We start from the raw sequence: 21,996 nt of genomic DNA, 5'->3' as shown, positions 1-21,996 counted from the left end.
AACAAATATATGATTTTTTCAACTGTGATTATAATTGTATTAGGTCTGGATCTTGCTTCGCTCGACTGGAATGGCATATTTAATGATCTAGATCAGTGATTTTCAACCTTTTTAACAATGGCACACTTCATCTCCAACAAGAATTTCGCGGCACACCAATCCATATATTATTTGAACCATATTTTATATATATATGTGTACTATTAAGAACCATTAAGAAATATGAAAAAGATAAAAGGGCTTCAGCATTTTCAGTTTTTTCATTGAAATTGCGCCTCTGCATTTAAGATAGTTTGACTAGAAGACAGAGAGTCTTTAAATTTCTATATAAGTTACATTATAAATTAATATATAGGTAGGTGCATTTATATTATTAAATTAAAGCTTATAGTTATTTCCAATTGATTAAATTCGGCTTCCTTAAACATGCTGACTAAATTATGACAAGAAGAACCGGCTACAAGTAGTAATTTTTTTTTTTGCTTTCTCGTGGACGAGCAGCGCCGCTTTTTTTCTTTTTTTTTTTGGTTCATCTCTAAAATGTTATTGTAGTTATAAAAAAAGGTTTGCACACGAAACGAAATACGAATACACACGTTACAAGTTACAACATTTGAAAGACGAAAGCGCAATAATCCGTACACATGAATAGATTCCACAACGCGTCGTTGACGAGCCCGTGGAGGCTTGGAGACACCATAGATTAACCATCTATTAACCATAGATGGTTAATCTATGGAGGCATCGACGAATGTAGTGTACCGCGCCAACATGCGTAAATCAACTCTACGCGCCGTACACATTTTATGAGAAAGCTGATAAACCAAAAATTTTTTAAAAAAAAAGAAAAACTTGAAAAAAATATATAGGTACTATTATATATATTTTATTTAATATATAATATATGAAAACATAATGCATACGTTAATTATAACGGCGCATTGGCGTATTAATGGCAGGCCATTGTCAAACATTTTAAAGTTAGAAATACTGTTACACACCCTGCCCCACCCCAAATGACGACTCTGCGAGGGACCTTCAACAATTCTTCTACAGTTCAACAACCCCTCAATGAAGACAACATCGAAGTCATTCTTACCTTCCTTCGTAAAATTAAAATATTTAAAAAATTGTAATACACTAATACCCAATGTACACAATAATACATTATTTTTTTGTTTAATTTAAGTAGGTTAATTACAATTATCGTTAAAGCAAATAAAAATAAAAATAAATGATATATTTTATTTAAAAAAATTATATTTAAATATTATATTGTCGGTCATTAATGGTCCTCTCAATATATTAAAAGTTATATAAAAAGTATATTATTTAATATGTGTTTGTTTTGTCCCGATTTCGCCTTATAAATGTATAGCAACCTTAATAATTGATCTACAGTAAGCCTTTTTTAATCCAGCATAAGTATATATTCCTGCATTTCTTTCCAATTGAGATACGTATGCACTTCTTGGTCTATCTGGTAGTGCTTATCACGGTCCGTTTTTTAAAAACCGGGTCAGACTAATACATTTTAACTAAGACCATGACCAGACCGATGAAATAAAATATGAAACCAGATCGGATTGAACCGTATCATTTAAATTTTTTTAGGAATTCTTTCCTAAATTTTAGAATGCGCTTACTAAAAAATACCGAGACCGGACAGACAGGGTTTGATCAAGAGAGGGAGAAGCTTTGGAGGGCTATAGCCCCGGGCCGCAAATTTGTAAGGGGCCACAACAAGCTGCACTTTTTTTTTCATTTAAAATGGCATCAAATAAATAATAATTATTGTTACATATTATGTTAAAAAATAAATAAAATGTTGTTATAATTTTCAACAATATACGAATAAACTAAACTTATTTTAATTAATATTTATTACAAATATATCTGAAAAAAAAAATTAAATTATTTTTTGTAAAAGGGGCTCACTAAAAGTAATAACCCCCTCAAATTATGACCCATAAGCGTGTGCAGACATAACTAGCAGGGTAGTCAAACATAACACATTATCATTTAATATTAACAAAAAATTTGCATTCGTAACTTCATTTAACTTAAAAACTATATTTCTCCAGTATTCTTACATTTTTTTAACGTTAACTAATGTTTCGAAGTGGTTGAAAATAATATATTTATTTATTATTGTGATCATATTGAATATTTTGGTGAGGGTGGAAGATTTCACAGAATAGTCAAGTACCTACCCTAACTACCCCGTGTGCACGCTTATGTTATGACCATCATCCGGCCCTGCAGATATTTAAAAATAAGACACGTAAAGTTATTTTTGTGTCCCAAAACATGATCTGAGTAAAAATAACATTATTATGTTGGGTAATATTTTACTATGTAATGTATATACATAAAATCACAACAAATTGTTGTTATTATCATTACTATCATATTGAACCAGAGCCGGTTTTAGCTCTTTCAGCACCCAGTGCAAGAATTATTTTGGCACCCCTACCTCTTAAACGACCAAAACATTCAACTTAAACAGACAGAATTTGGGAAGCTGGAGAAGTTCGTTCATAATCAAAAATGCTCAAAATAATTTTTCAAATTACCATACTTGTCACATATTTGTAAATCATACAGAGAAAATCAGCCACTACTTGTATGTTGATATAATAATAAATAATAATAAAAATGACAAAATTAATTTATATTAAATCATAATGAGAAAATTATTATTATTTCTACTTATAGTAGATAATTTGCGTTTCTAACGTTTCATCAAATTTATTTCTAATTTTTACGCCTCTCACGCGCCCTTCTGATTTTAGCGCCCTGTGCCGTCGCACACGTCGATCGTATCTAAAGCCGGCCCTGTATTGAACTGAAGACGGACAGACCAGAGTAGCTTAATTTTTTTTTTTTTTTAAAAACAAACACCGAAAAAAACCAAATCATGATCCGGTCTAGACTAGACCGTGCAGAGCAGTAAAGCTTTGGAGGTTTTCGGCCTTCAATCCAACTTTCTATAATTGTGTGATGTAATTCTATGTTCTATAGTACTTCAAAATTATCCAAATGTATCACTGAAGTGTTAACTAGCTATTGTGTTAATACTATTATGTCAACAGGTACGGGAAAAAATAAAACTCGTGTGGGAATCGCTAAAATGCGAATAATGTGATCTAAAGATCGACAATGTGTAAAAGTTCTAAGTAGGTACTTGAGTATTTAATAGTATTCAATTCAGATATTAGTATATTTCAAGAATATATGATATACGATAAAATTAGTTACAGGGTTTGTGAAACAAAGTAATGAACTCAAGAATGAAGTTGACTAACGAGATAAGTTACAACTATCATATGAACCATACCATGAAGACTTATGAGATCACTTAAATTCATAAACTTAATTATTAATAATATATGCTATATATAGGGGCATGCTTAGAAATGTTTTCGGGGGGGGGGGGGGGAGAGTTAAATATTTATACGATCACATCATTTAAATGTATTTATTTTACAAAATAATAATTATGATAATAATTAATTTTGTAGTACTAGATAAATCAATGATCAAAGAATTGATGGTAACAAAAACAGAAGTTAGAGAAATTAATGGGCGATACAGGAATAATTAGGGAAATAATCGCAATGGATTATTTAAAATATCAATACAATTCAATTATATGGCTATTAGCAGAGTTCGGGACTCATAGCAGTTAAAAATACAATAATAAAAGCTAAAATATGCACTTAAAAACCTTAAAATATGCATCTTTCAAAAAAAAAACAAATAACTATTGTTAACTAGTTTCTTGAAATAGGTATCTATCCAGTTTTTTTAATTTTATTCATCAATTATATAATGATAGGATAAAATAGAAATTATAATTTCCATTTAAATCAATAAATTAATAATTTTGTATTTATGTGTCTTATCTTCGTTGTTGCACAGAATAATTAAATGTTTCCGCAGGTTTTCAAATGTAAATGCTCTTTGATTACAAAATTAGAACAAAAATGTAAAAATAATGCTCATTTTTTATATTTTTGTATCTATATAATTACTTTCCTTCAAAACCTATGAAATATGTACTTTCAAATTATAGATTTATTATCATTGCATAGAGAAATGAATTTATTTTTCACTCCGCTTTATTTTACAATATATAATAAAATTATACAAATGCTATACGCCCTGAACCCTGGTTATTAGTAACTAGGCACCATTCCATACTAATTTAATACAAATGTTTTCTTTATTTATCCTCATTTAAACTTTCATTATATGAATCAACCTAATAATAGTTTTATAAATCCAATTATACTGAGATTATACGTTCTTATTTAATAAATATTAAATGGCCAATAGTTATACCAGTAATTTGTTTATCATGAAATAAAATAGCAGATTCTAAAAGCATTCCAAATCTGATTAAATTAAAATTCCAGATTATTCTATACTACCATTTTTTTCTTTTGATAATCCATAGGTTTATAAATCATTAAAATTTACAATAAATCGTTATCAGTAGAAAAAAATCCCTATTCAATAAATTTAAAGTTTATAATCAGTATTTAACGGTAAGAATATTGTAGAAATAAGAGACAAAGCAGAAAAATAAAATACAAGTAACAAGTAACAATACCAATATAATGTGTATATTAATGAATTAAACAACAATTTACACTGTAAAACTTGTTACACTAATCTACAACAAAGACAAAAAAAAAAAAAAAGAAAAAAAGAGTTCACTTAAAATATGAAAACTCAAATGAAACAAATGGAAATTGATAGTCTAAACTATAAATATTGATGGGATGGTTGTAATTTATGTAATCAATAATTTATAATTATTAAATGGAATGCGAAAAAATATTTAAATAGAATGGTTTTTTTTTGTTGCTTTTTAATATGCATATTAGTGTTTTAGACTTTCTGCAATTATTCAGCAAACTTTCGGTTAGGATTGCGACCAAATAATGCAGTTCGTACAGCTGGTACCAACTGTTGCGCAATAAGTTCCAATCGTGATTCCAATGTGTTACAAATTTTTATTTTATTTTTTTGTGCCAATAACTCGATACCACCACATGTTTGTGGCGCCAAAAATGAATCAGTGTCCAACTTAAGATTCACTTCCTTATTGGATGCTGCTTTATAGTCCGCAGCAACTTCCTCTAATAAGCCTTCTACTTCTGATACATCAGTTTCACGGACACGCAATGTTACATTTTTCTCCAATAACTAAAAATTAATATAAAAATATTTGTAATCAGTTATTCAAAAATACCACATATATCTAACTAAGAAAATCTACTTTTACTTGTTATTTTTACCTTAAATGCGGCTACATATCAAATGTATATGGTGCATAAGTAGTAAAATGTGTTATAATTAATACAAGACTAAATTAGACAGTTGCAATAAATAACATTTAACAACAAAATTTAGACAACTTATACAATAACAAAAATACTAACACTTTCAAGTACTAAATGTATTGATTGTGCATAGATATTAAAATAATTAATGCAAATAAATAAAAACATAATTTATCCATAATAAAAGAAAAAATAAGTATACAATAATAATAATAATAATAATATAGTATAAAAAGTTAAAACTAAAGCTTATTCTGTAAATTAGGTCATGACCTATAATTAATAACTATCATGTTAAGGGTAATTCAAATATTAATAATAACAAAAATTAACCACTAATATGATACCTATATACAATAGTTTCTTTACAATTTTTAAATTATAAATACTTATACTGTAATATTAAATATAAAAATTAATTTTTTACTAACCTGTAAGATGGCTTGTAAAATTAATTTTTTTAGAACTTCTCTGTACAAATCAGGATTATTTGTCACTTGGACCAAACGCTTCCTAGCTTCATCTAATACATCATTAACATGATCTTCTCGCACTTTCAATGTCTTAAGACGAGCTTGATTTAACATGTTAGAAGATTGAATAAAAACATAAAATTAATTGTAACAAAAATTGTTTACTTCTTTTTATAAAATGAAGGTGAAATCTAAAATATTTAGAAATATAAAATTTGAAAATATTTGTAGCGATTTCTCCAATTAGATGTATATAAATTAATGCATTTATATTAAGAATAAATAATATTCATGTTTTTCTTAATAATTATACTTAGGTAATTAGCAATATTAGTTATTTTTTTCCTTAAATTAAGTTATTAAATTTACCAAAACACAATTTAACGGAATAACAATTACTGTAAATAAATAGTGAAGTTTTTTTACTTTAATGAACATGAAACAATCAAACTTTTGATACAGAAATTAATTAAATGATTAATACAATAATGAATAATACATTTTGATAAGCAATTGACAGAAAATTAATAAAAAAAATATAATTCTGGTTATAACCTTGAAGCCAATAAGGGTGTGTAAAATTAGTCCAAAACCTATCAGACACACTTACATTTTTTTTTGTAGTTCAACTTGTTTTTCTTTGCGTTCAAAATACTCCATGATCTTGAGCCGCTGGTGTTGAACTAGGCGACCTTTTTCAATATTGAATTCTTCTTCAGCTTTGGCATCAATTTCCTCAGCTTTTTCATTGGCCTCCTGTTCAATGAAAGCCATCATGTGTTTGATCTGGAAGAGTGAAAAAAATTGTGCATATAAAAGAGTGATCGAAAAACATGAAAAGTAATTCCATCACGACCAAGGATTTGGTCGTGCAATGAGTATAGCTGCAGTAGCCGATGAATGCTATATGGCTCGTGGGCTATAATAATAAACTCACTTGTTTTTGAACATCGGCATCGCTGAGAGCCATTTTTGGTGCTGGAAGTGAAACAAAAAAAAAGGAGCAGAAACGGTAAAAAAAAGTTGAAATTAAAAACAAATCAACTGAACGTGAAACAGAAGTTTGGGACAAGACGAGCAGCAGAACGGAACAACCAACGCCCAATGGCAAATTAATGTAAAAGTCGGACTGATCGAGCCGTAGAAGAATACATGACGGTATTATCAGCGTGTTATCAGGGGGGCGTTTAGGGGGACGGAAATTTCTGGCGAACAGAGGACAGAAAAATTGCTTTCGGCAAACTGGAGTACCGGGATCGTGGGCCCAGGGCAAGGGCGCGTGAAATACGAATTTTCTAACGAGCCCTAGACTCGAAACCTTGGGTCCATTTTCTCTTCCATTGGCAATCGGCCGTAGCGCTTTGTTTGCCCACCAATGTTATTGAGTTTGTTCCATTGTATAGGTCTACTCGCGTACGGCGGATTCACCAAGTCCTCCGTGTACATTATTATATCAACGAGCGTTACCGTCCCGCACCCCTCAGAGCCGTCACCGCCGTCATCATCATCGCAGCCTTCACCACCGCCACCGCTGCCGTACGACACAAGTGTCACCACCGCAACGGCTGCTGTTGTTTCGCGCGATTCAAGCCGACTGGTACCTCTCACACGTACCGTTATTATCAGTACTACTTGCTAGGTCTCTTATTTTCTCGAATTTTTTTTTTTTCGTACACTTTAATTTTCCGTCTCCTTTATCATTGTCGACGAGCACGACGCGATTGCGTTGCACACACTCGCACACTTGTGATCGTGTATACGCCGCCGCCGCCGCCATCATCATCATCGTCATCGTCGTGTAGAGTCCTTCCGCGTTCCCGTTTGCCGTCCGACATTTTCCCGCGTCACACGCAAAGCGCATACCGTTGTCTTTTGACAGCCACGAGTCTTGTACCTGCCGTCGACAAATCGCGCGCCATACGGACGTTTGCGTGTGTGTGTGTGCGCGTGCGTGTTTGTGTGTGTGCGCGCGTGCGAGTTTGTGCCAAAACGACCGAGACGACGACAATAACAACAACAATAACATCGACGACTACGCGACGGTAGCTAGCGTTTGATTCGTGTATTTGTTGTGTTTGCGCTCGCGCGCCATCAGATATCATGTCGAACATCATCGGACATCGTTGAACAACGGATTCAGCAGATTTTCCAATTCCGAGGCCTCCCTCGAGAGGTAAGCAAGTAGCACCCCAGTAACAAGACGCAAAAGGTTGGTCGGGAACGTCACCGCGGCCGCTTGCACGCCAGAAAGATAGGATGCATTTTTCACGGTCGCGTACCTCTACCCTCTTCTCGTTCGTTGCTGATGCTGTTTCCGTTTTACTCTTTTGTCTCCGAATGCGTTCCTTCAAATTTCCTTTCACCTAAAGCACCTCTCTTAACGTCCAACTTTGAACCTTCTTTGGACAGATTGCTGAGGGAAAATCTTTCAAGGGTCTTGAAATCACAGACCTAGGTATAAGATTAATGTCGTGTTTAAACATAGGTACTTACGGTCATGCTTACTACTAATTAGTAAATTTATTCATTTATGGAATTTGAACATCGCTGGACACTATTGATTAGTAACACATTTTTATTTTCTAGCACTTGATCAATTTATGTATAAAATGTTGAAGCATCATTATTTAGTATCATCTAAAATTATGGCCTACATGACGTTCATTTATCGTGTTCCCTTGATAGTTTTTGATTTTTACTGTTGAAGGGTATTGAAGTATAACAATTTAAAGAATTCTCTAAAAAAAGAAAAACTGGTTGTATATGTCTACAATTAATTTGTTTTCTAGTTCCTTAATATTTTTATTTCATTTTTTTTTTTTTTTTTAAGAATACTAAAACAAGAGTGTAGTTTACACAATTTTTTTAATGTATACTAAGCTGACTAGGGTTGGAAACATAGATGTGATTAAAACAAAATTGTAAACAAAGAGAATACAATTTTATTTTCCAAAATTTCAAAAAAATCTTTTGTTCTTATTTGACTTAAGATTTCGGCTATGGATTTGATATAGAGTTGGGTATTACTATGTAAAAGTTGTATAATTAGTTATATAGTGAAACTTATTAAAGATGAATTGATACTTTAAGAATTTTTGTTAATTACCAATTATAATTAGTCCTGCTACAATTGAGTTATGTATAACCTAATAGGTATCTAGTATAGATAAATTGTTAACTTGTAGGTGTACAATATTTTTTTTTTAATTTTATGCAATATTTTAATACAATCTTATCCAAATTGTGTAATATTAATATTTACGTTAGGTTATTTGATATCAAAAGGATTATTCATTTTTATGCATTCAATAAATAAATTATCATATATATACAATTTGTTGGTTCAATGTAATGCAAATAATATGCAAAGCAGACCTCATGTAAATATTTTAAAAATTAGTACTATAGGTATACGTTTATTATTTTTTACTAACTTATAAATCCCGTTATGAATTGTAACATATTATAAAATAAATGTGAGCTTTAATTTACTAAAACAAAAATGTAATATAAATACAATACAAATATTTGAAATTAAAATCATATAATATCTTAATTATCTAAAAAGCATTTTATTTTATTGTTTTATCATTTATTTATCATTGTATATTTATATGAATATTTTGCTTTTAATTTGTTCTTTTCCCACATAAAACAATTCTTTGAAAAAACACATGCGCATTTGTGGAATAACCTGAATACAATTTTTTTTTTTATAAATGACAAATCATAAATACTGTTGTTTGGATTTGGACCTAAAAATAGATAAAATATCTTATTCTGAAGTCAGTAATAAATATCTATTCCATTGAACAAAAATTGTTGTAGAAAATTAATTTATAAAATACTTGAACAAATTGTCATTATTTTCAGTTTATTGCAAGTATCATAAATGTGTAGTATCTATTTATCATAAACAATAAAACTTTCTAAATATAGAAAAAAATTTAGTCATAATACTATTCATAATTTACTATGGTTGAATATTGTTAAAAAAAAAGTTGTCATTTTTATGTGTAGGTACATAATAATAATTATTAAAATTACCAAATTTAATTGGTGATTAAACTAAGGTTGGGAAGTAGATAATCATTAAATATCTGTGTTTCAATTTTATTGCATAAATAGTGTACTGATAATTTTATTATTTGTGTATGTTTCAAAACAAAACCTCAGACAATAAATAATTATTGTTATTATATTGAACCAATCTGTTTAAAAAAAGAGAGATTTCATAATATTTTTATCATAGTATGTTTAATAAAAAATTAAGCCTGAAAAATGTATTTGATGATTAAAATTCATACATGATTTTTACTGTAACTTTAATACAACTTTCTACAAGAAGTTCCATGATGTTATACTATTTGAAAATGGTGGCGTAATGAAAACTTTTTACCAACTACAATTTTAATCTTTAAATTCTCATAAAACACTTGTATATTTCTGTAGATATGATTATTACAGAAAAAATAATCTATGACAACAATTATTTGAAATGTATTCCTTCATAATTTTATTTATGATATTATCAGATATGCTTTCCCCATGATTTTTATTATGATTTATAGAGCTAATATTTTTATTTATTTATTTTTTTTCATTAGATTTTATTCAATTTACTAAGCTAATATATTAAGGAAACTTCTTTATTAAACGATAATATTCCAAGTTGAAAGCTTTTATGTTTTGTTGGCTATTAATTATTGATAATTCACGTTGTTTTCTTCTTAACATGTATAAAAATTATTTTAACCCAGCATAGTAATAATTAATTGCCTGTATTTAATTTTTAATTGGTGCTTAAATAATAATTCTAATCCTGTCCAACAATTTTTGGTAGTATGATGAGTAGCTGGGATTTTAATGTTCTAGAAAATAGTGAAAAATTCTTAAAAAAATCATAAAAAATGCACTAAAAAAATTATTTATTGTAGTTTAAAATTGATATTATAAAAACGTATTAAATATATTTATTTAACTTAATAATAACAAAATAGGTACCTACTCATTTGTTTATTTAATATTTATATTTTATTCAACTTTATTTAAATTTAATTTATTTCATAACTGTTATGATCGTCGTTGAACTCTTATAAATAGAAAAATTTCTTTCAACTAAATTAATTTTGTTCTATTTTTGATAAAATAGGTATATGGGTTGATGTGCTCAAATTTATTAGTAATCAATTTAGTAGATTACACACTCAACATGCAAGTTTTAAGCAAATAAATGTCGAAACACAATTGAACACCCTAATATTTAAGAATTTTTTAAATAAATTCTTAAAAATGCCCTAAAAATGCATATAAAGTTAAATTCATCATAAAATACTAAAAAATGCAGGGTCGGACATGAATAGGTGGCTAGAGAGGCTGAAGACTTTCCATTAAGAACTTAAATCAATACATACATTATATCAATCTCATAAAAAAAAAAAAACTAATATATATTTATGTGCTATTCGGTGGGTCGAACGCCATGATTCTGTTATAACTTTTTGAGAATTTACTCTTATATTACAATTACTTTAGAAGAATTAGAAAAAATGACAGACTCTGAGACTGTATGTAAAGCTGTTAGCTATAGTGCAAATATTAGATGAAATTACTTTTTAAAGTCTTTAGAAATTTTAGCTGAACTATTCTCTTATACTAAAATGTTAAGCATAGTATTACAAAGTTCAAAGTTAGAGTTGTCTAAAGCTTATTCACATGTAATAGATGTCATTGATGTTATTGGAAATATTAGAGAAAATTCTGTATCTGAGTTTGAAAAATATTTTAAAAATGCTTCTGATAAGTCAGCTCTAATTAGTGAAAAAATAAGAATACCTCGTTTATACGGTCGTCAAACGACAAGATCCTATATTGACACAAGAAGTCCAATAAAATGGTATAAGATAAATATTTTTTTACCTTTTATTGATTATTTGATTTCTCAGCTAAATATAAGGTTCAATGAAAAACTTAGCGAAGTAATACCTTCAGAAGGTTTTATTCCATCAAATACTGATAAATATGATGAAGAAGATTTAGTTAAAACAGCAATGGTGTACTTTAAAGATTGGCTTGATCAAGAAATTGATATAAAACCAGAAATTTCAATTTGGAAAGCTAAGTGGCAGAAAGAAAAATATATAAAACCAGATACAGTCATGGAGGCGTTAAAACATTGTGATGAGTTTTTTCCTATGATATGAATATTATTACAGATATTTGCTACTAAATCGGTCACCACAGCTAGTCCTGAAAGAAGTTTTTCAACAAAAAAATAAAAAATTATATGAGGTCAACAATGAGTCAAAAGTAGTTTTAAATATTCACAAAGAAATTCCTGTGAATATCAGTGAGGTTATAGACATATTTTCAAAAATATCTAGAAGGATGAAGTTGAATGATTGGTCCGATTAATATATTATTTGACTTATTTTATTACTTTATTTATTAGTAATATATTTAAATTTTAATGTTCAATTAGAATATGATTTTTTTACTATCCAAATTTTAACACTTTCTAATATGTATTTGAAATGTAAAAAAATTTCAAGACCCCCTGGGGGGGGGGGTGAAATAAAGGGTATTTCATTCCTAGATCCGTCCCTGAAAAATTGCTACATAAAAATTACATTAAATTAATCAGTGTCCCTTGAAACACATTTTCTTCTTACAAACCTTAGTTGAGACATCAGCAAAAAAGATGCATTTTCATCAAAATCTTTGCCCCAATTATGAGATAAAGGTCCATTCAACATTTTTCTATAACTCTTAATTCTTGTGCTTTGTAGAATTGTTGGGTCATAAAATACTCCATTGAGAAAAATTGTAATTTTAAACTAAAATTTTCTCAATTATATTCAAATATTTACCAATAAAACTTTTAGTATTAAAAAGTCAAAATCAATGGATTTGTGACTTACAGAAATTCCTTTGATACCAATTATATTTTTATATAAATGTTGTTACTGAATAAAAATAAATATCACTTGAAAAATTTGTATCAAATATTTTAAGAATAAATTATTTATAATAAAATATATAAATTTATAAATAAAATAAGTACGCACTTACTCATAGACATTTATCCTGAATACTATATAACCTAAGCTTTTAACTTTGAAGAATACCCATGGGAGAATTCTTCTATTATAGTTTATATTGTGTATCAATTATATAATATTAATACTGTGTATGAATCATAGGTTATGACTTAAGATGACAATATATTGTATAACTGAAGTATAAAATTAAAAATAATTTTGGAATTGTTCTTTGGAATAAAAAGATAATATTGTTATATAGTGCATTACCAGCATTAAAATTAGTTCCAACATTTGCATTTTAAATTTAATAAGAGCTATCATAAAATGGGAAGGATATTATGGTAAATTTTTAAAATGTTATGTGCTATCAGTATTGAAAATCACTAGGTTTTTTTTAATGTTAATTTTTTTTTAAAATATTTTTTGTTCCTAAGATGGCTTATAATTTAATTTAAAGATCATTATTAAATTATCTTATAATACTAAATTAACTTAAACATACTTAAAAATTTTTTGTGTTTTTACAGCAAGCTGAATTTAACTCGTGTGCTTAGGCACATTACGAAGTTAACAACAGGCGCAACAGTGGCTACCGCGGCAGCAAGCCAATGTTTACACCGCAACACCAACAGCTGTCGCCTAATCGGGCGTCAATCAACATGCAGTCGCCCCAGGCCAGTAACTTATCGAGGGGTATATTTCAAAGAGGCGGGTTTGCGACCAACCCAGGAGCAGATAGGCGAAATCATATGCCGGGTATTACGTCACTCATGCAAGAATGGTATGTCCCTAAATCCTAAAAATAAATAAAGTGGTAACTAAAGTAATGTGTTAATATAATTTTATTAAGGAGTTTGACATCATTGGCGAATAACGCAATGAATAACTATGGTGGGTCAAGTTCAAGTAGCAGTAGATCTACGTCTGGCTACAACTTGTCCTCCCAACATGGTTTTCATTCGACATTCGGTAATAATCATGTTGACAATGTCAATGCAGCACCTCCTATACTGGACCCGTCCGAGTTTCCTTCCCTCACAACTGGACGTATATCTGGCAGTGGGCAAGGAGATAATATCGGTGTTCTACATTCCAGCACGATGCCTGCAGGAAAACCTTATGGTAAACATTCACCATTCAAATCATTTGATCAGCTGTTTAGTAGTGAGTTTAAATTGTTCTGTTTTTGTTGTAACTTAATGGTAAAAAATTTGTATTATGTGATGTGGAATATCAGTTCTGCTATAATTTATTTATTTTTATTATTATTTTAGTGGGAATGGTGAAAGCACCGACGTCCGAAACGAGCGAATTTACAATGAGTAGTAAAGACTTTCCAGCATTGCCTGGTACGCAACCTCTCAGTGTTACAACTACCTCGTCTACGACAACGGATCCAAACCAACAATCCTCAACAACAGCTTCTGGCTTGACAACCAATTCATTAGATCAGAACAGCTTACAATCATCTAGTGACCATTCGTCAGACCAGAGACTGAACAATCTGAATAGCCAAACGGACAACAATTCTCAAGAAAATGGGGACTCAGGAACTAAGAAAGGAGTGCAAACATCACCTGATGGTTTTTATTACAGATTTTCATTACTTTCGCTATGTTTGGTTCATTAGTTTAATCTCAATATTTATATAGGTAAAGTAACTAACATACCCGGAAGTATGGTACGTGATCAATTTGGTATTGTTGGTCTATTGACGTTTATCAGAGCTGCAGAATCCGATCCTAATTTGGTGTCATTGGCTCTTGGGCAAGATTTAACTGCACTAGGACTGAACTTGAACTCACCTGAAAACATTTACCCAACTTTTGCTGGACCTTGGGCAGATGCTCCATGTCGGCCGCAAGATGTAGAATTCCATGGGCCTCCTGAGTACATTATCAACCATGGTATCCGGTAAATAGTTCTCAAAAATTATTTTCTAGTAAAAATGTTGATAATTTAAATTCTTTTCAGGGATAAGTTAGCCCAAGTCAAGTTATCTAGGTATAAAGAAGACTTGCTGTTCTATCTCTTTTACACTAATTATGGTGATGCAATACAATTGGCAGCGGCTAATGAATTGTAAATGAAACTTAAGTAATTGTTTTTATTTACTTGGTGTTAATATAATATGATTTAAATTGTTACAGGTACTCTCGAGACTGGCGTTATCACATGGAAGAACGTGTATGGATTACACAAGCGCCTGGATTGAGTTTAATAGAAAAAACTAGTACGTATGAACGGGGCACATATTATGTGTTTGATGCGCTCACGTGGCGCAAAGTGCCCAAGGAATTTTTATTGGAGTATAGCAAGTTGGAAGGTCGACCAACCGTACCAAATGTGCCGCTCACCACTCCTAATCTACTTTGACACAACGAGCACCGTCGGGGCGTAGACGCACTGCCAACAGCGACCGAACCTGACGTACACCAGCCCGCGACGGTCATACTCAATGCAGCCATCGTCAACTCCTAAAAAGCCCTCCTCACCCCTTGAATCCCAATTATATATGAAATACCTATAGAACAATATTCTCTGCCCTTACAACAACACACTCCTTTGAAATGAAATAAAAATTCTACAATTATTTATAATAAAAGATAGATTTGCTGTAATTTTTTTGGTGATATACACTCACACCATAATAATTTAACATTTATTATAAATAATACAAAGTTATTTATAGTCATTTTATAAAAGAAACTTACGTACAATTTTGTAAAGACAAAATAAGCAAAGAAAAAAAATCATTCTTCATTTATTAAGATAATGTTATTTGTTTTTAAGTTGATAAATAAAATTTTGAAACAATATATAATTGTTTTATTTATTTTCTTATTTTTAATTTTTTTCATATCCTTTCCCCAAATTTTTTAATGGTCTATTATCAATAATAAATAGTAAATAAAGATTATAAAATCAAATATATATTTGGCATACTTTTGAAGATTAAACATTAATATGAAAGGAGTACATAAATAATGTATTCACATCAGTCGTCCATAAATATATAATTATAAAAAAATATTAATTTCTTAGTTTAGCAATAATTCAGGTAAATATTTTCTGATAGCTCCATCTCTGCTCGCAGTATACAGAAACCGTGTGTCTGTACAGACATCATAGATTGGGTCTGCGTTTGTTCCAGTCAAATATGCTTTTTTTCCACTGGTTGACCGTAATACACATGAACCGTCTCCATGTCCACATACCACCAGTTCTTTAAATAAACATAAACATCTAACAGGGGAATTGGTGTCATAAACACAGTGTTTAATGACTAGTTGTTCATTCATCCATATCACACGTCCATCATTGCAGCCAATAAATACTTGTGCATTGTCATTTAAATAACAAGCGTTTATGGGGCTGTCTAAATCATTTGTAGCAAGTGTTTTTCGTGAATAAACACCGATAAACGCAAGTATACCATTTTCACAACCAACTAATATACATTTGTCATCTGTGCCAACTTCTATTTCAACTGCAACATTATATAAATATATATATAATTATTAAAGGAAAATAATATTAAAAAAGATTGAATTTTATCATTAAAAAAAAAAAAAACTGTTAATCATAAATGTGTGTTGTTATCATAATGAGATTCTTTACCATCTCTCAAGTATATACTGAAATGTTTAATAAAATTAAAATGTACATTATTTTTATAGTATAGAGCTTGAGAAAAATGAATTTAAAAGTATTAGATTTTACTTAGAAAATAATTAATCAATTATTCAAATAAATAAATTATCAATGGAAATGGTCTCAATTAAAAAATTGGAAAATTAAAACAATAATTATATACAGTTATTTTATATAGACATAAGACATTTGTGATATTATTGATATATTTAGTATGAACACAACAATCTATTTTATAAAAATTGATAAATAATTTAGCAATAAAAATGTTTGAATATTCAATGATTTTTTTAAAAATAAATAAATTATGACTGTGAAATCAATGTTTTAACAGTTTCAGATGTATAAGAATTACAATTTATAGTTGTTGGTTACTTTTAAGATTAAACTTACATTTCCTTTGTTAGGTTAAAAATGATTTAGTGTTTAATATCAATTATTATTAAAATATTCCCATTAAGTTGTTTAGTTATATGATTATATTTTTCATTTAAATTATAATATACTAATAAAAAATTGGCAATTATAATTACAAGCAGGTATGTCACGCTCTCCAAGATTAATATTTTTTGGTGAATTTATTGAACAACAATTTATGAATGTTGTGGGATTAAACTTAACAAGGTCATCAATTACTTTTCCACTTGCAACATGCCATAATTTGGCAGTCCCATCTCTATTAAATTAATAAAATTATCAAAAACAATTATAGTTGACAGTTCATCGGAATGTAAATACTTGGAAACAGATATAATATTTCGCCCTCTATCAACTATAGCTAAATCTGTTACAGCTTTTGTATGCCCAGTTAATGTAGCAGCGCATTCTCCAGTATCAGCGGACCAAATTTTAATTCGTAAATCAGCACCACAACTTAAGACAACCTTAACACTGGGAAACCAACGACAACAATAAATATCACCATAATGACCAGTCATAGTGATCTATAAAGAGCAATAAAAAATACATTTGAATAATTTTTCAGTAAAAACTTGATATAAAATGGATAAACACAAATTTTAAAAAACCTTACTTCTTTTTCTTTTTCATAATCTAAGCTGTTCCAAATTTTTAAAACACTATCTGATGCAGTTACACACTGATTACCAATAACATCCATTGAAGTTATCTAAAATTTAAAACAAATTACTGATAGTACAATAGTAACAAGCTCAGTTAAAAAATATACATTGTACTTACACTGGTATTATGTACATCTTTGAAAACTCTATAAGGTGATAATAATGTAACCAAAGTACAGGAAGTTTGCTTTACTTGAATAGCATATGATGATACTGATTCTACTTCAAATCCATTTGTACCCTGTATAATTGGTAATCCGTTAACTTTGAGGGATTTACATACCAAGTGGCCATGTATACTAGGATTATCTAAAAATAATTCAATCATAGTTACAATTGGTATAGTTTTTTTATAACGGTTAATATCTGATTTTAGCACAGTGCAAGATAACTATTTTACAAAGCATGATAAAATTATTTAATATTAAAAAATAGTTTACTTCTCTGCTTAACAGAAATCCAAACTTTGTTTCCAATGGACCTAGGTGAAAAAATTAATAATATGATTATAATAATAGGTAATATTGCAATACTAGTATATTAATAAAAAAAAATAGATTTACCTGATACATTCTTCCCAATCATGTTGAATATACATAGAACACTCGTTCATAGTTATACAACGCTTAAAGTTCATAAAAAAAAAAAAATATATATATTTATTAAATTAATAAATGGTAGAGGGTAGATTGAAAAAAATCAAATTCTTTAATAAATATACTATACATTTTTTATAGTTGGTATGGACCACAATATAAAATTACAACAAATGGTTTAAATGAATTCAAAATTAAGATTTAAAGTATAGTTGATTTTAATAGGCTTATAAAAGGCACATTCTAAATTCATAAAAACGGATACTCCAAAATTAAACCTAATGTTTTTCTTTTCGTTTTCAACGGAAACTTTAATATACTCGTATGTAAACAAATCAAATTCGAACAATAGTACACACAAATTAACTGAATGTAGATTAGACAATAATGTGTTTACAAATCGACTAGCATTTAATCCTATGATAACAACCTATTAAAAAAATAACCCTTTAACTGACTTAATTATTCCTTCCTAAATTTACATAATATTACGAACAAATAAAAAATTTAATAATAATTATTTTTAAAATCGATATCTCTATTTTTTATCAATTGCAATTTTTCAATATTTTTATTAACTACCTACAAAGCGACATTGTCGAACTGATAAGAAAATGGTTCGACTGGGAGCTTTCCATGAGTTTACTTTTTCATTCATGATATTTTTATTAATTTGAAATTTATTTTTTTGGAATTCGTATCAAAATATGTTTGGTGAATATCTGTATAGAATTATATTATATTATATCGACATATTATTTATACATTTATACATTTACATATCAATTATATTATTTTGACACCACTTTTAATCTGTTTAAAATACTTTAAATTATGTATAGAAATATAAAAAACAAATTTTTAAAATCAATACATCAACAAGTTCTTACCCAAATTATTATTAGCGAGTTTGATCATTAGCAGTTGTTTATCTATTTCTTATTCAACAACATAAATGAGCCATAATCACCCCATTCATAGGATACTTATGCTGACCATTCAACTGTGATTTACATTCACATCATATTTCATGTATTTTGTTAAATTGTTCTTATGTTCACTCACCTAATCTGGTTTGTACTTAAATCTATGCTGTTATCCATCTAATTTATATATGTTTAAACTGTATTCACTCTATAAAAGCTATTTGGCGTTAATCTTATAATAAGAAAAAGAAAACATTAAAACAAAATATATTTCTTTGAGTATCCTTTTAAAGGTAAAATAAAGTTTTTTTAATTGAAAATAATCTTAATTATTTTATTATTCTTAGTTATTTACATTTTTATGATGATTACATTGATGATGAATAAGGAAATTGTTTGTATTTAGAGTAGAAAGAAAAAGCTTATGTATGAAGCAAGATAAACAGCTATTGAACTATCAGCCAATAAATCCTAAAGAATTATAATTATATGATATGATATTATTGTATTAAAAAAAAAAAAATAAGTAGATAGGTTAAAAATGTTATTATATTTCTAAAATCAGGTTTAATAAATCTTGTATAGGTACAGAAAATAAACTATTTGTAACATAAAATGACATAAATTAAATATTTCAAACTTCAACAATAATTAAAATAAATCATATATTTGTACTTTTTAAAAAACAGTCAATGATTTTTCAAATAACAGACTTAAATCCTCTTCTGATTGTTCTCGCGGAGCAAGTTTTGTTATTCTGTGCTGTGGTAATGTACCTTTCACTAACCCTGGAATATCGTCCTTAGTATATCCAAGTGCTGACAAACCATTATCAATTTTCATGTCTTGCATATATCCACGTATGACATCAGCTAATACCTTTCCAGCATCAGCATTTTTGATCCTACTGACATCAGCTCCCAATAATTTGGCTCCTTCAATGTGACGTTCTGGACTAGCTGATGATGTAAACTCAAACACAGCAGGCCCTGACATAATAACACTTAACCCATGAGGAATAATAGGATGATCAGCAATGTAGTCAACGGCTTGATATTTTTTCACATTTCCCGAAATTGGATAAGACAGAGCATGGCATAAATGAACACCTGCATTACCAAAACCTACACCAGCCATAGTAGAGGCTAAATGCATGCTGGATCGCGCTTCAAAGTCTTCGGGGTCATATACTGCCCTCTTGAAGTACTTTTTTATAACATCCAATGCGTATCGAGCCCAAACATCTGAGATGGGATTACGTCCCTGATAAGCAGGTCTTAAAATTGGATTAGTTGGGCGTGGTGACCTCTCGTTGTATGGTACAGCTGTGAACGATTCTAATGCATGACCAAATACATCAAAACCACTGAAAGCACAAACTCTTTCTGGTTGAGTTAATGCATGCAAAGGATCAACAATTCCTAACGTTGGTCTTAAAGCTCGATTGGCAATACCAGTTTTAGCTTTCAACTTTTCATAATCAAATATGCAGACACCAGTTGTTTCACTTCCTGTTCCAGTGGTAGTCGGTACAGCGATCAGTGGTTTTAATGGTACAGTAACTGGTTTTCCTTTACCAATTGGTGGATTAACATAATCCAACAATTCTGCTTCTGGATCAGAATAGTATAAATTGGCTGCCTTACAAGTGTCCATGACAGAACCACCACCAACAGCTATGAATGCATCAAATTGCAAGTTACGTACAAAGTCAGTAGCGGCCTCAAGACTTTTCTCATTAGGTTCTACTCTAATTTTATCATAGAGGTCATATTTTATACCACTTTTGGTAAGAGAGTCAAGCACTGCTTTTACTGGCGATAAGTTGACTAGATTTGAGTCCGTCATGACACATACCTGTTTGGCTTGCATATTAACCATATCCATACCCAATTCTCTGGTGACACCTGGTCCATACCTAATAGTGGAACATGCCATTTCAAAAGCATACTCTTTTTGATCTACAGTTGAACTGAGCCTTGTTGGTAGATTTCCTAGATTAGAGTGAGCTGGACATCTACAAGAGACAGAGTTAAGCGTGTCCATTAAGCTTATTACTCTAGACCTCATGTTGAAGAATCTAAAAATCGTGAAAATAATGTTATTTTAAAAAGTAAAAAATAATTTGACATGGAGCACTTACCTTCAAATCAATTCTGACAATAAAAAACCAATATTACTCGTATTTCTTAAAATAATTCCCTACGATAATTCACCTTTTGAAGAAGACTAATGATGGTTCACAATTTTATGATTCATAGACAGTGATCAGCGATTGTTGGAAAGTGTTGGATATTTTAAGGTTCTGAAAGATTAATCTCTAACTAGTGCGTCATTAAAATAAAATTGATAACAATATCGATGGGTTCAACAGGTGTTGGCAACAGTTATTATTCGCCTTTTTTTTTTATTATCGGATAATGCGTACCTATAATTTCTAATTTCTGATTGAATAATTTTAATATATTAGTATTTAATAATATTAATCAACTTAAAAAACATAATTTTATTTTAACTCCTAACAACAGTCATATGATTCTTTTTTAAATTTTAATTAAACAAAATAACTTATTTAAGTACTTATTAATAATAATTTATTTCACTTATACATATCAATTCAAATGTACTTTACAAAGTATAGCTGAAATAAAAAATTCTTAAATACTTCTATTTTATCTCAAAGGCTCAAATGATGTGAGTCATTTACATAGGCGTAACTTGGAAATTTATTAGGGTGGCAAAAATAGAATTACATATCTAACGAAAAGGGTGTCCGAGGTGTACCTACATTTTATTATATACACGTAAAATTATTCATTTTCTAACATTATGTTAGATAAGCAAAAATTTAAGATTAAGATTTAAAAA

At 29.3% G+C, this 21,996-nt stretch overlaps 4 protein-coding genes across 6 annotated transcripts; 1 reads left to right on the top strand and 3 right to left on the bottom strand.

The window, feature by feature from the left end:
* Positions 1 to 4,862: 4,862 nt before the first annotated feature.
* Positions 4,863 to 6,938, bottom strand: LOC112690914 (V-type proton ATPase subunit E). Its single transcript, XM_025565024.1, has 4 exons — positions 6,765 to 6,938; positions 6,440 to 6,613; positions 5,786 to 5,956; positions 4,863 to 5,217 (listed from the first exon to the last, which is right to left on the bottom strand). The coding sequence occupies exons 1-4, from the start codon at positions 6,795 to 6,797 to the stop codon at positions 4,915 to 4,917; spliced, it is 681 nt and encodes a 226-aa protein (XP_025420809.1). The 5' UTR covers positions 6,798 to 6,938; the 3' UTR covers positions 4,863 to 4,914.
* A 257-nt stretch (positions 6,939 to 7,195) lies between these two features.
* LOC112690901 (CCR4-NOT transcription complex subunit 2-like) lies at positions 7,196 to 15,366 on the top strand. 2 transcript variants are annotated; one of them, XM_025565014.1, is made up of 7 exons: positions 7,196 to 8,000; positions 13,398 to 13,651; positions 13,721 to 13,992; positions 14,145 to 14,453; positions 14,523 to 14,784; positions 14,845 to 14,952; positions 15,021 to 15,366. In XM_025565014.1, the coding sequence occupies exons 2-7, from the start codon at positions 13,479 to 13,481 to the stop codon at positions 15,244 to 15,246; spliced, it is 1,350 nt and encodes a 449-aa protein (XP_025420799.1). In that variant the 5' UTR covers positions 7,196 to 8,000; positions 13,398 to 13,478; the 3' UTR covers positions 15,247 to 15,366. The 2 variants fall into 2 exon arrangements, with proteins under 2 accessions (XP_025420799.1, XP_025420795.1); XM_025565010.1 differs by having other exon boundaries at positions 13,721 to 14,034.
* A 506-nt stretch (positions 15,367 to 15,872) lies between these two features.
* Positions 15,873 to 18,730, bottom strand: LOC112691246 (proteasomal ATPase-associated factor 1-like). Of its 2 annotated transcripts, XM_025565413.1 has the most exons (8): positions 18,333 to 18,730; positions 18,170 to 18,231; positions 18,047 to 18,087; positions 17,725 to 17,915; positions 17,558 to 17,653; positions 17,263 to 17,468; positions 17,058 to 17,200; positions 15,873 to 16,360 (listed from the first exon to the last, which is right to left on the bottom strand). In XM_025565413.1, exons 2-8 carry the CDS (start codon positions 18,217 to 18,219, stop codon positions 15,912 to 15,914), a joined length of 1,176 nt encoding a protein of 391 aa, XP_025421198.1. In that variant the 5' UTR covers positions 18,220 to 18,231; positions 18,333 to 18,730; the 3' UTR covers positions 15,873 to 15,911. The 2 variants fall into 2 exon arrangements, with proteins under 2 accessions (XP_025421198.1, XP_025421191.1); XM_025565406.1 differs by lacking the exon at positions 18,333 to 18,730 and having other exon boundaries at positions 18,170 to 18,298.
* Positions 18,731 to 19,768: 1,038 nt separating this feature from the next.
* LOC112691117 (hydroxyacid-oxoacid transhydrogenase, mitochondrial) lies at positions 19,769 to 21,456 on the bottom strand. The gene is made up of 2 exons (XM_025565272.1): positions 21,272 to 21,456; positions 19,769 to 21,208 (listed from the first exon to the last, which is right to left on the bottom strand). Exon 2 carries the CDS (start codon positions 21,196 to 21,198, stop codon positions 19,807 to 19,809), a length of 1,392 nt encoding a protein of 463 aa, XP_025421057.1. The 5' UTR covers positions 21,199 to 21,208; positions 21,272 to 21,456; the 3' UTR covers positions 19,769 to 19,806.
* Positions 21,457 to 21,996: the final 540 nt, after the last annotated feature.

The sequence above is a fragment of the Sipha flava genome, unplaced genomic scaffold (assembly GCF_003268045.1).
Source record: "Sipha flava isolate LNK unplaced genomic scaffold, YSA_version1 115_pilon_pilon, whole genome shotgun sequence".
NCBI classification, from domain to species: domain Eukaryota; kingdom Metazoa; phylum Arthropoda; class Insecta; order Hemiptera; family Aphididae; genus Sipha; species Sipha flava.
The sequence above is the reverse complement of the archived record's forward strand: the minus strand, read 5'-3'. Positions and strand labels throughout refer to the sequence as shown.

What these genes read in the sequence shown, in the direction of transcription:
- LOC112690914 (XM_025565024.1), bottom strand. Translation starts at nt 6,797, where the DNA reads ATGGCTCTCAGCGATGCCGATGTTCAAAAACAA. An exon ending in AAGTTGAACTACAAAAAAAA is followed by an intron (nt 5,957 to 6,439) that starts ATGTAAGTGTGT and finishes TTTTATGTTTTT; the next exon opens with ATTCAATCTTCTAACATGTT. An exon ending in TTTTACAAGCCATCTTACAG is followed by an intron (nt 5,218 to 5,785) that starts GTTAGTAAAAAA and finishes ATTAATTTTTAG; the next exon opens with TTATTGGAGAAAAATGTAAC.
- LOC112690901 (XM_025565010.1), top strand. Translation starts at nt 13,479, where the DNA reads ATGTTTACACCGCAACACCAACAGCTGTCGCCTAATCGGGCGTCAATC. An exon ending in ACGTCACTCATGCAAGAATG is followed by an intron (nt 13,652 to 13,720) that starts GTATGTCCCTAA and finishes AATTTTATTAAG; the next exon opens with GAGTTTGACATCATTGGCGA. An exon ending in ATTTGATCAGCTGTTTAGTA is followed by an intron (nt 14,035 to 14,144) that starts GTGAGTTTAAAT and finishes TTATTATTTTAG; the next exon opens with TGGGAATGGTGAAAGCACCG.
- LOC112691246 (XM_025565406.1), bottom strand. Translation starts at nt 18,243, where the DNA reads ATGAACTTTAAGCGTTGTATAACTATGAACGAGTGTTCTATGTATATT. An exon ending in AAGATGTACATAATACCAGT is followed by an intron (nt 17,654 to 17,724) that starts GTAAGTACAATG and finishes TTTAAATTTTAG; the next exon opens with ATAACTTCAATGGATGTTAT. An exon ending in AATATTATATCTGTTTCCAA is followed by an intron (nt 17,201 to 17,262) that starts GTATTTACATTC and finishes TTAATTTAATAG; the next exon opens with AGATGGGACTGCCAAATTAT.
- LOC112691117 (XM_025565272.1), bottom strand. Translation starts at nt 21,198, where the DNA reads ATGAGGTCTAGAGTAATAAGCTTAATGGACACGCTTAACTCTGTCTCT.